The 15,460-nt window shown below is 34.2% G+C and overlaps 1 protein-coding gene across 4 annotated transcripts in view; it reads left to right on the top strand.

The window, feature by feature from the left end:
• The window catches only part of STAT4 (signal transducer and activator of transcription 4), a 137,230-nt gene that overhangs the window by 87,783 nt on the left and 33,987 nt on the right, over positions 1-15,460 (top strand). For all 4 annotated transcript variants that reach the window (XM_061440422.1, XM_061440438.1, XM_061440448.1 and 1 more), the window contains 6 exons: positions 4,952-5,050; positions 7,561-7,653; positions 8,570-8,648; positions 11,497-11,582; positions 13,288-13,439; positions 15,222-15,380. In XM_061440422.1, the coding sequence (XP_061296406.1) occupies positions 4,952-5,050; positions 7,561-7,653; positions 8,570-8,648; positions 11,497-11,582; positions 13,288-13,439; positions 15,222-15,380 (668 nt within the window). The remainder of the gene's footprint in view (positions 1-4,951; positions 5,051-7,560; positions 7,654-8,569; positions 8,649-11,496; positions 11,583-13,287; positions 13,440-15,221; positions 15,381-15,460) is intronic.

The raw sequence follows: 15,460 nt of genomic DNA, 5'->3' as shown, positions 1-15,460 counted from the left end.
AGTCATAGCTCTTCATGTCACTTTGGTTGAGCTATGTGCACTGTTGATACAAGACATTGAATTTAATTGCTGTTTAAGTGTCATTAATGTAATACTGTGATTTAGGATTGAAACAAATAGTTTTCATGTATGCAGAATGTTGTTCTTCAATTGCTCAGTGGTGTCTGACTCTTTGTGACCCCGTGGACTGCAGCATGCCAGGCTTCTCTGTCCTTCACCATCTCCTGGAGTTTGCTCACATGCAGGATGGGACAGGAACAAATCAGCAATGCATAAATTTGATGTTTGTTAAGCAAGTTAATTGTCACTAGGTGGATGGTCCTAAATTCCATGTTTTCTTAGAAAGCAACAATAAAGTACTTTACAAGATATAAGAAAGGGAGGAAGATGCCCACTATTAGAAGTTGTATTATATTTTATTTTTGAGACTCATGCAAAAGGATTGCCTATCATAGACAAAGCAACAGTGGCAAGAGAAATCACCAAATGCCTCACAATAGATGAATAAAATATCAGCACAATAGCAGGCTGGAGGAAATGAATCATGCACAGGACTATCATTACGATGTACAATATACATTTATCAGAAACTTCCTGCTGCCTTTAAACAGAATGCCCTTAATTTACAGCATGATACCACTGAGGAAAAATTAAAATACGTGTTTAATTATTATCATTTACACTGCTTTTCATAATCCAAACTCACACTCTTGATCCTTTTAAGGATCCATTTGGGGATCCCTCCTACACTGTTGGTGGGAATGTAAATTGGTGCAATCATTAGGGAGAACAGTATGGACAGTGTGGAGTTTACTTCAAAAACTAAAAAGTAGAGTTGCTATATGATCCAGCAATCCCACTTCTAGGCCTATATTATATTTTCGTTTCAAGGCAAAAAGCATTCTTAAAGATAAAGATCAGTTCATAGTAATGAAAGATTTGACTAGTAATATATAACAAGTATGAATATGTATGAAAGAACCACAAGAAGAAAAATTCACAAACTAGATTTTAACATGCCTTTTTCAATATTTGATAAAATTAATGACGGAGAGAAAAATCAGCAAGGATACAGAAATTTGAACAAAACAATTAAAGTTAGGTTAATGAACATGTATGAGACATTTGCACCCAAAACTGCAGAATTCACATTCTTTACAGGCTCACATGAAACATTTACAGAAAATCCATAAGCTGGGCCACAAAACAATTCTCAGTGAATTTTGTGACCGAAGTCATTAAACAATCTATTCTGATCAGACTTTAAAAAATCTATAACAATTAGTTAAAAGGATAATAGAAAATCCCTATGTTTGGAAATTAACCAATGCATTTGTAAACAAGTCATAATGTGAAGGTGAAATTCTGATGGAAATTAGATAAAGGAAAAGGGGGAAATGTTATCAATAGTCATGTAAGATTTGATTCGTATTTGCAGAAAAATCCAAAAGAATTTACAGATAAATTTTTACACTTGGTAAGAGATATTATAAGTACATTATTAGAATTATTGGAATTTAGCAAAGTTGCTGGATTCAGTCAATACATAAAAGTCAAATATATTTCTACATACTAGTGAAAACACTTAAGAAAGAAAGATACTATCCATTGATCAAAAATACCAACTACATAGAAATAAACTAAAAAAAAGGTGTAAGATCTCTGTGGAAAGATATAATAATAGGCATTAAAGAAGACCTAAATAAATAGATTAGAACACAATTATAAAGATACCAAGTATCTAAAGATTTAGTGCCATTCAGATTCTCAACAGGGTTGTGTGCATGTGTGTTTGTAGCTTGATGAGGTGATTCTAAAATTTATGTGAAAACGCAGAGAAAGCCTATTATACTTGACATCAAAAAACTTGTTATATAACTGTAGTTGTATAACTGTAGTTGTATTAAGATGGTCTGTTGATAAAGCAGATAGAACCATAAGGTGGAATGGAGTCAGAAGCCAATCCATCCATATATGGGCACTTGGCTATGACAGTTCACCCAGCAGTGGTGGTGAAAAACTAAAATGTTCAATAAATATTGTTGGAACTAATATTTGTATAGAAAAAAGTGAAAGGGACCACTCCTATTAATAAGCCCCAAGTGAATTACAATTAGGGAAAAACTCTAAAGGTTTACTATATATATATATATATATATATATATATATATATATAGGGAAAAGTCTCCATGGCTGTAGATTAGGGAAAGATTAAGTCATAAAAAACTAACTATAAACAGAAGAATTAATAAATTTGACTTCACTAAAATTAAAAACTTCTCTTTATTGACACTAAGAGATAGTGAAAAGACAGCTGGAGACAGAAAGTATTTGCAATACCTACACACAAGAGAAACAGACACACACTAGAAAATGGGTAATTTCCCTTCCTCCCTCCAACTTGGCTTAGACGCTAGAGAATCACCTGCAATGTGGGAGATCTGGGTTTGATCCCTGGAGGAGGGCATGGTAACCCATTTCAGTATTCTTGCCTTGGAGAATCCCCATGGACAGAGGAGCCTGGTGAGTTACAGTCCATGGGGATTATGAACAATTGGACACGACTGAGCAACTAAGCACACAGCACACATACATCAGAGAAACACACACACACACACGAAAAAGGGTAACTTCCCTTCCTTCCTTCCTTCCACCAACATACACTTAGGGGTGGGTTTTCTGTTTTTTTATTTCTGTTTTTGTTGTTGCTTTCTGGTAGGAGGAGTGTCCATGGTCCATATACACAGTAACTACTGAAAGGTGAACATAACTACATCTTTTAGTACACACACACACACACACACACACAGCTGAATCACTTTGCTGTACACCTGAAACTAACACAGCATTGTAAATCAACAATACTTCAATAAAAAATAAAAATTTTAAATTTACCTGATCATTTTAAAAAGTGCTGGTTTTGTTTTGAATCTATAGCGATCAATTTTCCATAAGATGTTTTCATCTCATATATTTAAGTGAGATAAAGGTTTAGGAAAATACAAAAGGAAAGTGAAAATATAGCCTGGGTAAAAAATGTGATTCTTTGCTCTTAACAAAGCAGAAAAAAATGAATAATGTAACCTCACAGGGGGGAAACTGAAATGTGAAAGGGAAGATAAAAGAAGTTCAAGTAGGAAAGAAAAAGGAAGAAATGTAGACAAAGAAGCTGAGAAATGTTTAAAAATAGTATCTGAATGATCAACAATGAAGAACTTCTAAAACACTGAGAAAAACAAATAGTGGTGATTCTTAGGATCTTAGAGGAACTCCTGATCTTGCACAGAAAAATCTTTCAACTTAACGTAAGTGACAGAGCCTCCAAACTAGTCCTGGGAGAAATCCTTTATTGTTTTCAGTGGAATATTTTAAAAATAAGGGCAAAATGAGAAAACAAAGCTTTTCTTGGAGAGTTCAATAGAAGATATATGGGGAAAAATCAATTGATGGGAAAATTTTAACAGGAATAAATTCAAACTAAGGAGAATCAGAAATTGTTAGCATGCAGAAATCAGAATTTTTGGTATCCCAGCTTAATGAACAGGATAATTTTAACTTCTTTACCTTAAGAGTTTTTGTCAATTCATTTTTGTTTTTTTCTTTTGGAGTTTTCTGATTTTAAAGGGGGAAAATGTTTTGAAAACAATAGAATATGAAACCAGAAAGTTGGTGTTTACCCTAACTTTACCAATAGAAATGCTAATTAGAAAGCATCATCTAATAAAATTGTAGCAATGGTCAAGGCCATAAAAATGTTTACAAACAATAACCTCATTTCTTTCCCAGAAATACCCTTTGATTTACTAGTCTGTATAATCTACTTTTGATTATTAATTTTCCACTTTTGTGGTTTGTTATTTTATCTTTTCTACTGTTGATCTTTTGGCCATTTTGTGGATAATTAGTGCCTCCTTCAGAGAGGAGGGAGAAGGAAACTAAATAAAAAAATAAATGCATTTGTTTACATTTATTATGCTTCCTGTTAATCTTGCCATGGAGAGGTCTAGTAACAAAGTTTAACGCTATTGACCAAAATGATGCTGTTCAAATTAGTCCTGTAAACCAAGAAAACACAGACACCTATGGGAGCCTAGCAGGTAAAGGAAGTGAGTGCCTGGGTCACTCAGTGATGGATATTATGGCAATTTGGGGTAGTACAAGCTCCCCTGAAGGAACTACAATATTTCAACTTACACAACATACCTTATGGCTGAATTAGGCCCACGGGCTGCCAGTTTACATTAGCATTGGTAATAAAACATGTATATGCTTAGATGTCATAAAAATGAAAGTGAAAATGAAGTCACTCAGTAGTGTCCGACTCTTTGAAACCCCATGGACTGTAGCTTACCAGGCTCCTCCATCCATGGAATTTTCCAGGCAAAAGTACTGGAGTGGGTTGCCATTTCCTTCTCCAAGGGATCTTCCCGACCCAGGGACCGAACCCAGGTCTCCTGCATTGCAGGCAGACACTTACCATCTGAGTCACCTGGGGGGTTGCTCTAGCATACTGACATAATTATGAGCTAGTTGATACAAAGACCACCAAACAGGGACCAAAAACAATGCGTTAAACACGTCACGAAGAACAGAGTTAACAAATGAACAGCTGGGACCACCATGGTTCCTAATAATAATTTACAAAGAAGTAACTCTTGTAGAACTTATCCTAAGCCCAAAGTAAACCAATCCTTCTGAATGTGTGTTCAGAGCCTTTCCTACAAAGGTGCTCAAGAAGTATTTTTAATCATTAAGAATAACTTCTGGAGAGGGAACAATATGTTACATAGATGTCTACACTCACAATATAAGTTTCTTTGGCTTTATAATAGAATAGATAGTTGAAACAAATCCCAAACAATTTCACATATTTATTGGGAGGTTATTTTAATCTTCAAATAGTGATGTATATATTTAAGATTTTATGTTGTTTTTGTTCAATTTTTTTCAGGGAAAATTTCATGGAAACCCAATGCATGTAGCTGTGGTTATTTCAAATTGTTTAAGGGAAGAGAGGAGAATATTGGCTGCCGCCAACATGCCTGTTCAGGTAATACTTTCTCCAGTTGCGATCTTTTCACCCAGAACTCAATTTTTCTAAAACAGAAATTCTAATCTTCTTTCCAACCATCTTCTTCTGTCTACATTAATGGTGCCATTATCTGTTCAGCCAATTGGAATCAAGGTCTTGGGATCCTCTTTGAATAGTTGCTTTTCTCTGCCTTCTTACTGAGATAACTACCAAGTCTTTCCAGAGTTTGTTTCTGAAATCTTATCTATACGTTCTTTTCTGTTTCCACTGCTCACACTCTGATCTGTGGTCTTATAATATCAGCTGAAGAACAGAGTAACCACTTCCTGGCTAAATTCCTAAGTGCCATTTAGGCTCTATTTCTTTCAGCATGTTTATCCTCAGGGACAATCTTGCTCGAAACCCTTCAGTATTTCCGTTTCCTACACCACAGGTCCAAACTAGTCCATAAGCAGGAATTTTCTTACAGAAACTCCATAAATACTTCTTATCTGTTTCAGTGTGCTCTGCCCTGCCATATTTTAGAGTACATTTTATCCCACTATGCTGAAAGAATTCAGAGTCCCCATCAAAGATAAGTAGAGGAGTTAACGAAGGCCTTGGAAATACTCCATTTAAAAAGGAAAGAGCATGTAGATAATCAACTTTCTAAATGTCTTGCTGAGTAATTTAGTGATTCACATTACTGTATTTATTTTTGAAGATCCAAAGTATCTTTTTTTCAACTATTAAAAATTCTCAAATTTGCTTTCTGTCAGTTAATGGTTGTTTCTAGAGAAGTATGAAGTTTTAACAACTTACTCTTATTTTTTAGATGTGAATAAGAATGATATCATCTTTAATTTTAAAATCTAAAGTTAGTAAGTTTCTAAAGTAAACATAGTTTGATTCAGTGAAAATTTGGATGAAAATTAAGATTCTATTACTAATATATGATATTTTCATATATTCTCAGTTGTCCTTTTTTGTAGCCCTCTTATCTCTAGTCATTATATATATATGTGTGAGTGTGTATTGTTTTTGTTGTTCTCTTCACATATCAGGTATCAGCCAAGTTAGAAACATTTATTTGAATAGATGCTTATCAAAATCATTTCTCAAACAAATCTTCTAGTACTACATACTACCACAAAAGAAGCACTGGTTTGTAAACTTCAAAGCAATAAACAATATATGGAGATACACACACACACACACACACACACACACAGAAATAATGGAAGCCAAAATGAGAAAGAGGCAATTTTACAAATCATCTGAAGAATGTGATACAGTTGAAAGAACATTTGATTGAAAGTTAAGGACCTGGGTTCCACTTGAGGTTCTGGGACTCATTTTCTATTTAGTCATCACCCTTTCTAACCATACCTCCCTATCCAAGTATAAGGTGAAGGATTTATGGACATTCTCTCAACTCTAGACATCTATGTAAATGTTATAGCTAAAGAACAAACTCAGATAGGTTATTAGAGTGGCCAAGAAACATGGCTTGGAGTAGCTGGTTAGTCTTTCCATTAATACTTAACCAGGCTAAAATTTTTACATATTCTTTAGTAAACTCTCTTTGTTCCAAAATAAAAATAAATTTCATCCTGGCAGATTCAACATCTCTAATTCTGAATTCAAGTACAACTTAATGTAGTTTCATATCTTATAGAATTTCAAAAGTCACATGGGTCTGATGTAGAAAAACAGGAAAAAAATTTTAACCGTAAAATCATCTGTAATTTCACTGTTCAAAGATAACAAATGATAATATTTTGGTATATGTGTTCTTCCAGTCACATGTGCTTGAGTTTACATGTCTATACATATATCTAGATATTTATAAGTAAACACATACATACACAAGCAACAAAGATCACAAACATATAGTATCTTATAATTTGCTCTATTTCTTAATACTGTAACACTACTCGTATGTCCTTAAGGGCTCCCCAGGTGGCTCTAGTGGTAAAGAACCTACCTGCCACTGCAAGAGATGCAAGAGAAATGGATTTGATCCCTGGGTTGGGAAGATCCTCTGGAGGAGGAAATGGCAACCCACTCCAGTATTCTTGCCTGGGAAATCCCATGGACAAAGGAACCTGGCGGGCTGCAGTCCATAAGGGTCAAAAAGAGTCAGACAAGACTGAAGCAACTGAGCACACATACATGTATGCCATTAAATATTTTTCTACAGCATGGTTTTTAATAGCTGTAGAATATTTCATATCATACCAATCCAGACCTCAGTTCAAAGTATATTACATATACTACATTCATCATAAGCCTGTTTCATCAATATGTTGAAGTTTCAGGGATTTCACTGGCAGTACAGTGGTTAAGTCTTTGCCTTCCAATGCAGGAGGGTACAGGTTGGATCCCTGGTCAGGGAGCTAAGATCCCATATGCCTTGCAACCTATAAACCAAAACACTAAAAAAAAAAAAAAGAAGCAATATTGTAACAAATTCAATAAAGACTTAAAAAATGGTCCATATCAAAAAAATTTTTTTAATATGTTGAAATTTCCAAACGTTTTTCCAGGGACCTCTGGAGAAATCCTTACAAAGTTCTTCAGTTTCAGAAAGACAGAGGAATGTGGAGCACAAAGTGGCTGCCATTAAAAATAGCGTGCAGGTGAGTGATCTCTTATAGATAGTAGAAAAGACGAGCAGTGGTCCCCGTTCTATGCACCTTTCTCTTGTGTGCCCAAAGTTACTGTGTACAGTAGTCATGGGGTACTTGGTTATAAGATAAATATCTCTCACACGCTATGTTCATATTAGAAAAGATTTCTTTGGGGAAAGCTTTGAACTTCAATTTACTGAAAATTGGAGTCACACTGTCTCCATCAATGAGAAGCCATGTGGCTTCAGGCAAGTAAGTTACTTTACATCTCCAAGCCTCTGCTTCTTCATCTGTAGAAGTAAGGATAACCACTCTAACAAGCTGGTTGGGAGGACTACATGAGATTTAATACTATATAAAAAGCCTTTAGCTTAGATTCTGACATCTTTATGTCTGAGAAGAAAACATCACTAGATTTGGAGAAGAGTTAAAGCAAAAATCTCAAAGACAGAAATGAACAGGAGACACAGAGGAGGCATAAGTATTTTCTAAGAGGTTCAGAGGAAAAAAATTTAAACTGTATTGTCATATATATCCTTTGATAAAGGAGACTTTAAGCAAAAAGATAGTCGGTACATTAATACAGAGCTATATGGAGCTAAGTGGATAAAGTATCCATATTATAAAAAAGATGTTAGTAGCATCATTTGGAATTTACTGAGAAATGAGAGACAAGATGCTGAAATTTGCAAACACTCAGGAAGAGAAAATGGAAGAGCAACTTCAGTCTGGTTCTTCCAGAGCCATTCAGTTTTCATGGGAATTAGCTCTTTAGAAATTGTGGTTCTATATTATATAATTAGTCTGGGATATTATTGGAGATTGGAAGCACTAAACAGTGTATTTTGAAATACTGATGATGGATGGTATTGTTTCATTGGCATGATTAATTGCAACAACAGAGTATGTTTTCTTTTGTAAAAAGATGACAGAACAAGACACCAAATATTTAGAAGATCTACAAGATGAATTTGATTACAGGTATAAAACAATTCAGACAATGGGTAAGTTTTTGTTTTGTCTACAATTCCACAAAGGGATATGACTAGGGTTTCTTCTTTCCTGAAAGAATTGATAAACTAGTTCCTTTTTTTTGAAGAGAGGATGCAGGAGAAGAGAATTTAATTTACTTCCTTCTTTTCTTTCATATAAATATATATTTTTTACCAACCATTCAAATTATAAAGCTCACGAGAAATAACCCCTATTTCAGAATGGTTCTCCAAAAGCTAAGAACGTTTTCCTGTAGAATCAAAATATCATTATCACAATTAAGAAAAGGAATAATAATTGTCTATTATGATCAGGAAATTACTAATATTATCTCTAGGTGAGTTTTTTACTATAATTTTTTAAAATTAAAAGTAGAAATGTTATTCACTGTAGGAAATTGGGAAAGTATAAAAAAAGTTACAAATTTAAAAATCACACAAAATTCTGCTATCTAGATATAACACCATCAAAATGTTAGTATATTTTCTTCCAGGCTTTTTCTACATGTTCAAAATACATCCATAGAGATTTATTTACAAAAAATGAAATCAGCTTGCACATAGTTTTTGAATAGTATTTTAAGCTAAACTTTTATTTTACATATTTCCTCATATAAAAAAATCTTCACACACATAATTTCAATAATTATATAAATATCAAAATGTAAGGACACTGCAATTTATTTCACTGTTTCTTTGTGGTTAAATATTGAGGTTGTTTACAATTAGGTATTTTTAAAGAAATGTAAGGAAAGAATGAGAATATTTACAAAGATCTAAGATTTACAAGTAATAATAGATTGGTCACTTAAAATGCGCTGCAATTAGTGGAACAATTAGAGAAATTTTAATCAGGTCTAGATTAGTTAATAGGATTGTACCAGTGTTAATCTACTGGCTTTCACCATTGTACTATGGTTATGTAAGACATTAGAGGAAGCTGTGTGAAGTCTATATGGGAACTCTATACTATTTTTTGTAACTTCTTGTAATTCTAAAATTATTTAAAAATAATTTTTAAAAACACGTTAGATATAAATTCTTTTTATAGATGATTTACAAAATCATCCTTAACTATTGAAATGCTAGCTTAAAATTTATCTGGAAGGAAGTAATATGGATGATTGTGATCAAATGCTTATTAACTTCCTATCTAATATTTCAAAGAGAGGATATTAGTTTTTCCTGGCGTAGGTAAGATGTGACATGTTCTCCTGGCACCTTCAGGATGTCTTGACTCCCATGAAATGTTGATTATTATGTTATGATTATAAGTATGTTCATGAATTTGTATGCACAATTATTTGTGTGTACAGTTTTTATACATGCATAATTGTATGTACAATTTTTTTCCTTTGGAGAAATTCATACAACACAGGTTTCAGCAGATTATCAAAGGGGTCCATGATCTTAAAAAGGTTTAGAACAATTGCACATTTAATCAACTATTACAGTTCATTGAAAGCAGCCTCACTCTAAATTTCATATGTGAACTACCAATTTTATTAATTAGAATATAATAAAATACATTATAACAATAACATTATTTTTGAACTTATGTTACAATTAGTTACTTTAATATCTTTCAGTACTTCATAAGAAGTATGAAGGATAAAAATGATTATTTTAACACTTAAATCACCAAGTATTTATTTTGTTGGTTATAAGTGAAAGGAAATGTTTTAAGTGAAATGAAAGATACATGGGAAACAAGTTATATCCTTGCTGGTGAAGAATGAAAAGTATTAGCTAATTAAGTTTTGAGTTGATAAAATGCTATCTAAGCAAGAGTTTGCTATACATGGGATCTAGGAGTTAGTGAATTTGTGAATTAATACAGCCAGAAATACTTCTTGGAGACCAGTGCTATTTTGTAGAGAAATTTGCCACAACGTTGTTCAGGAGCCTCTTTTTCACAATTACTGAAGCCCTGTCAGTGTTCCAGACCTTCATTTAGATACGTGAACAGTTAGGCCTTCATTTAGATACATGAACAGTTAGGCCTTCATTTAGATACGTGAACAGTTAGGCCTTCATTTAGATATATGAACAGTTAGGGCTTCATTTAGATACATGAACAGTTAGGCCTTCATTTAGATACATGAACAGTTAGGCCTTCATTTAGATACGTGAACAGTTAGGCCTTCATTTAGATACGTGAACAGTTAGGCCTTCATTTAGATACATGAACAGTTGGTATAGTCACTTACTATATACCAATACATTTTTAAGTTCAAATTAAATAATATGATGTTTATTGTACTTTTTCCATTTAAGAGGATAAATCATTTGGGGTTTTTTCAGCCAGAGATTTTTCTTAATTTCCAACTCCCACTTCTGGTTTCACTGTGAGTCTAGCTTGTTTTGCAAAGAAAAAGAGAAAGCAAAGGATTTGGTCATTATTAGTTCAGGAGACTGTATAAAAGTACAACCCTTACAGGAGATTGAGTCAAGACATCAGGAGGGGTCAATATGATTTAATCATGGGCACAAAGAAAGGCCCCTTCCTTTCTTACACATGCCTACCAGCCAAAGTCATCATCAATGTAGAAATGATCTAATAAAGAATCCATTATAAAAATATTTGTATCTTCTCTCTCCCAGCCCTTAAAAGGAATATCGTGAAGAATGGTGTTCTCTCAAATTCTGTCAGACAGAGAGTTCACCTCTGCCATGCTTGGATGTAATCCTTCCTGGCAATATGAGCAGTCAAGGATTTACTTCCAAGTGCATCATTAATGGCCACATTTCTGCTCTTACATCCTGGATCTTAGGATGGCAGGTTACAGCCAGCTTGGCTTTCAGGACAAAGACCTTTTCCTTGGAGAGGACTCTAAATCTGATCTCTTCTCCTTCACAGATCAGGGTGACAAGAACAGTGCCCTAATGAATCAGGAAGTTTTAACTCTGCAGGAAATGCTGAACAGCCTGGACTTCAAAAGAAAGGCTAGTGAAGAACTCTAATTTGGCCTTTTGTCTACTTTTCTCCTTTTTCTATATCTAGTCCTACTGAAAAGAAGCTTTTTGATTTTATCAGTTCCATTTATGCTGAATGATTTTATCAGTTCCATTTATGCAATGTTTCTAGGAAGAGTATCATACTGTTTGCCATGTTTCTCTACCTAAGTTTACAAAGCAGACTCTCTCTAGAGTCTATTTATTCTGCTTATGTGGTGCCTGTACTATAGCTACCATTAATTTCAAGAACATTTTACCTAGTTTTTATTTGCCATTATTTCAGACATGACTGTTTTAGTTGCTGTACTTAATATGCTGAGATGGGTTCTACTGTACATGTATAATTAAGATATTACTTGATGACTACTAACATTTTATTGCAGAAATGTGTCCCAGTTTCTATTATGAGAAAGAACGTATTAAATAATTTTGTAGATTTCAGGATAGTCCATTGAATCCTGAACATATTCAATCTCATCTCTTCCCAAGGAGAGGAAGAATATTTTTCTGGCTCAATAAAGTATTTTAAAAGAGGGGAAATATCTCTATTTCAATTCTACCTCTCTTTAAAAAGAAACACAACTGGAATTAACCAGTTACTGAAATTGATAGTTTATTTCTAAAAGTTTGGCTTTACTTTTTTTGTGCAGGAATTTGTGTAAGCACAAATAAATGTAAAATTATTTTCACCCTAAATCAATTATAAACTTAAACAACCATATATCAGATTTTAAATATATAAATATTTAACCCAGGATAAGCTTAATACTTTTATACATAATGAATCTATGCTATACGTTTTATGCATGCTATCTTATTCTACTTTAAATAAGATTTTAAGGAGAAGGGGAACCTCAGAAATAATTCAGTCCATTCACCTGGCTGTATAGATGAGAAAGCAAAGTAAAATGACTTGTTCAAATTTACATAGCCTGTGACCAAGCCAGGGTAGAAATTCACATCTTCTAATCCTTAAGCCTTTGAAAATTATCCTTTCCCACTATGCTTCCCCAAACCCAGATAAAGTGGTAATAAAAACTAACGTGTGTGTGGTATAATGCTTGAATCATGTCTGACTCTTTGTGACCCTATGAACTGTAGCTGGGCTAGGCTCCTCTGTCCATGGGGTTCTCCAGGCAAGACTACTGGAGTGGGTTGCCGTGCCCTCCTCCAGCGATCTTCCCAACTCAGGGATCAAACCTGCATCTGTCAAGTCTCCTGCATTGGCAGGCAGATTCTTTACTAGGGCTCTGAGAAGCCCAAAAACTAACACAGAGAGGCTCAAATTTTAGTCAGTACATTTAAGAATTAATGCATTAAGATATTTATAAGAATGTAAATTCAGTTTATAAATGGCTTTTTAAGAAGCAGATAAATAGCTTTTATGACTACAGTATTCAATATTGTCACAGGAGTTACAAAATCAACATATTTATATTATATTGTGAGATATTATGAGAATGTTAACTGTGATCATGCTTTTTTCTTCATGATGTTATTGAATTGCAATAATTTAATTATTTGAAAAGGCAGTCCTATGGCAAATAGAAGGTAGTATTTGGTAAAATGTTTGGTCAAAATTTTTACCCAGAGTTTTATCTCCCAGGTTAGGCAGGCTGTATTCTAGATTGAATTGTGAGTGACTTTGGTTGCACGTCATAAGAATCTTCTCAGTAGTCACTTCTGTTTTTAGGAAGCCCTGAGTAAGATGACACAAATAGTGAATGAGACGGACTTGTTAATGAACAGCATGCTGGTGGAGGAGCTGCAAGACTGGAAGAGGCGACAGCAAATCGCCTGCATTGGAGGTCCACTCCACAGTGGGCTCGACCAGCTTCAAAACTGGTAAAACGCGCTGACTTTAGTTTCTAGTGAAAACCACAGGAAGTACACACACAGCTTCAGTGTCGCTGAGCTGGAGAATGCAGGCTTAGACCTCAGCGTCAGTTCATTCAGCTTGTTGATGGCTTATGAGCAGCTGGAACTCTTGAATACAAATAGATGTAATTGTCTAAGTGTTCTGAGTTCCCATTCCTTGGGGGAGAAAAATAAAGCATCTATAGAAATTTATAGACTGCATAAGAATTGCTCATTTTCACATATATAATATGTCAATATGCAGTCTTAAAAGACTCAAATGAATTTTTTTCAAATATCAATAAATACACTTTCTTGAAGAGCATAAGAAACACTGGCTTCAAACACTGTATCTCATTTTTAAAATGTGTATCTTAAGATGGCCACATAAAACTAAGTGTTAGTGATTTGTTTTTGTAGTTAAATGACAAATCTCAAGTGGCTAATACAACATGACATCCCCTGCCTGTGAACACATGCACATAATCATGTACAGATATCCTTTGTACTAAACAAAGGTTTATAGGGTTTTCCCCTTCATCAGTGCAAAAGAAAATTCTCTGAGTGAAGGAACAATTAGAAAATATAATGAAAAAGAAGGAAAATTTTTGATTGAATCGAAAATTGCTTTCCAGGGGTACAATCCAATGCGATAAAAACACATATAAGTGGGCACACTTGCACTAAAAGCTCTGCACTTCCAGGACTACTTCTCAAGAAAAGTAACTGGGCTCTGTTTAAAATTTGTTGATTTCCTTGGGGAAATATTTTGATTCGCTAACTTCACTGTTGTTGTGAAAACAAGATAAACAACAAAGGGTCCTCTATGCTATAGAGAGCATAGCAGAAATGGTGCTTATACCAAATTCAGTAAGAGGTTGACAGTTCTTTCTACCATGTTGTGGGGAATAAAGTTTACCTAGAAAGAGCTGCTGTCAGGGCACATGGACTTAGTCAGTGTGATGAGACTTCTGCCTCCTCTTAGTTGGAGGCCCCTTCTGTGTGCCTTTCAATCTCCCTCTTTCCCAGACTTCCAGCCCAAGCTGCCACCTCCATTTCTTAAGTGAGATCCAAGGTCCAAAATTCTAAGCAGATAATTTTCTTCAGAAAGATCCATTGACAATCTTTTGGTTAATACTTAGGACTTGTATAAATATATATGGGGGAGGTCACATTATTTTTTCCATCAGTATACTTACACATAAGATTCTTCATAAAATGTATTTTTAAAGTTTTAAATTTGCTCTCTTTGCCCTTTAGTGAGTACCATCTTTTAAAAATATATATGTTTAATAGACTTTTTAAAAAAGATAATTAAAAGGAATTTGGGGGGAGTTTCCTAGTGGTCCAGTGGCTAAGACTCTGTGCTCCCAATGCAGGGAGCCTGGGTTTGATCCCAGGTTAGGGAACTAGTTCCCACATGCTGCAACTAAAGACCCTGTGTGCCACAACTAAGACCCAGTGAAACCAAATACGTAAAAATACCTTAAAAACAAAGGAATTTGAATCCAGACATTCACAAAATTTTCTAAATGATTTCTTGTCTAAAACTGAAGGTAAAAATTTTAAATCATTGAAAACAGGTAACATCTATCAAGCATTTTAGAGAAAAACTGAGTTAGGAAAATAAACGTAAAAAACAAGTCACTAAGCTAATGGAATTAAATGACTAATTAATTTAATAATTATTTAGTAATACTTGCTAAGTAGTTAAAATGGTGCAGTTTAGAAGAAAAAAACTATCTGCATTTTTCATTGACTGTTGAATAGCTTTACACTGTTGGCAGAAAGTCTGTTCCAACTCAGACGGCAGTTGGAGAAATTAGAGGAGCAATCTTCGAAAATGACATATGAAGGAGATCCTATCCCATTGCAAAGAGCACATCTGCTAGAAAGAGTCACCTTCTTGATCTACAACCTTTTTAAGAAGTAAGTCAACACTGCTCTACACTCGCAACTTAAACAAATTGTACATCAACTATACTTCAGCTTAAAAAAAAAGAGTAAGT

The sequence above is a fragment of the Bos javanicus genome, chromosome 2 (assembly GCF_032452875.1).
Source record: "Bos javanicus breed banteng chromosome 2, ARS-OSU_banteng_1.0, whole genome shotgun sequence".
NCBI lineage: Eukaryota > Metazoa > Chordata > Mammalia > Artiodactyla > Bovidae > Bos > Bos javanicus.
The sequence above is the reverse complement of the archived record's forward strand: the minus strand, read 5'-3'. Positions and strand labels throughout refer to the sequence as shown.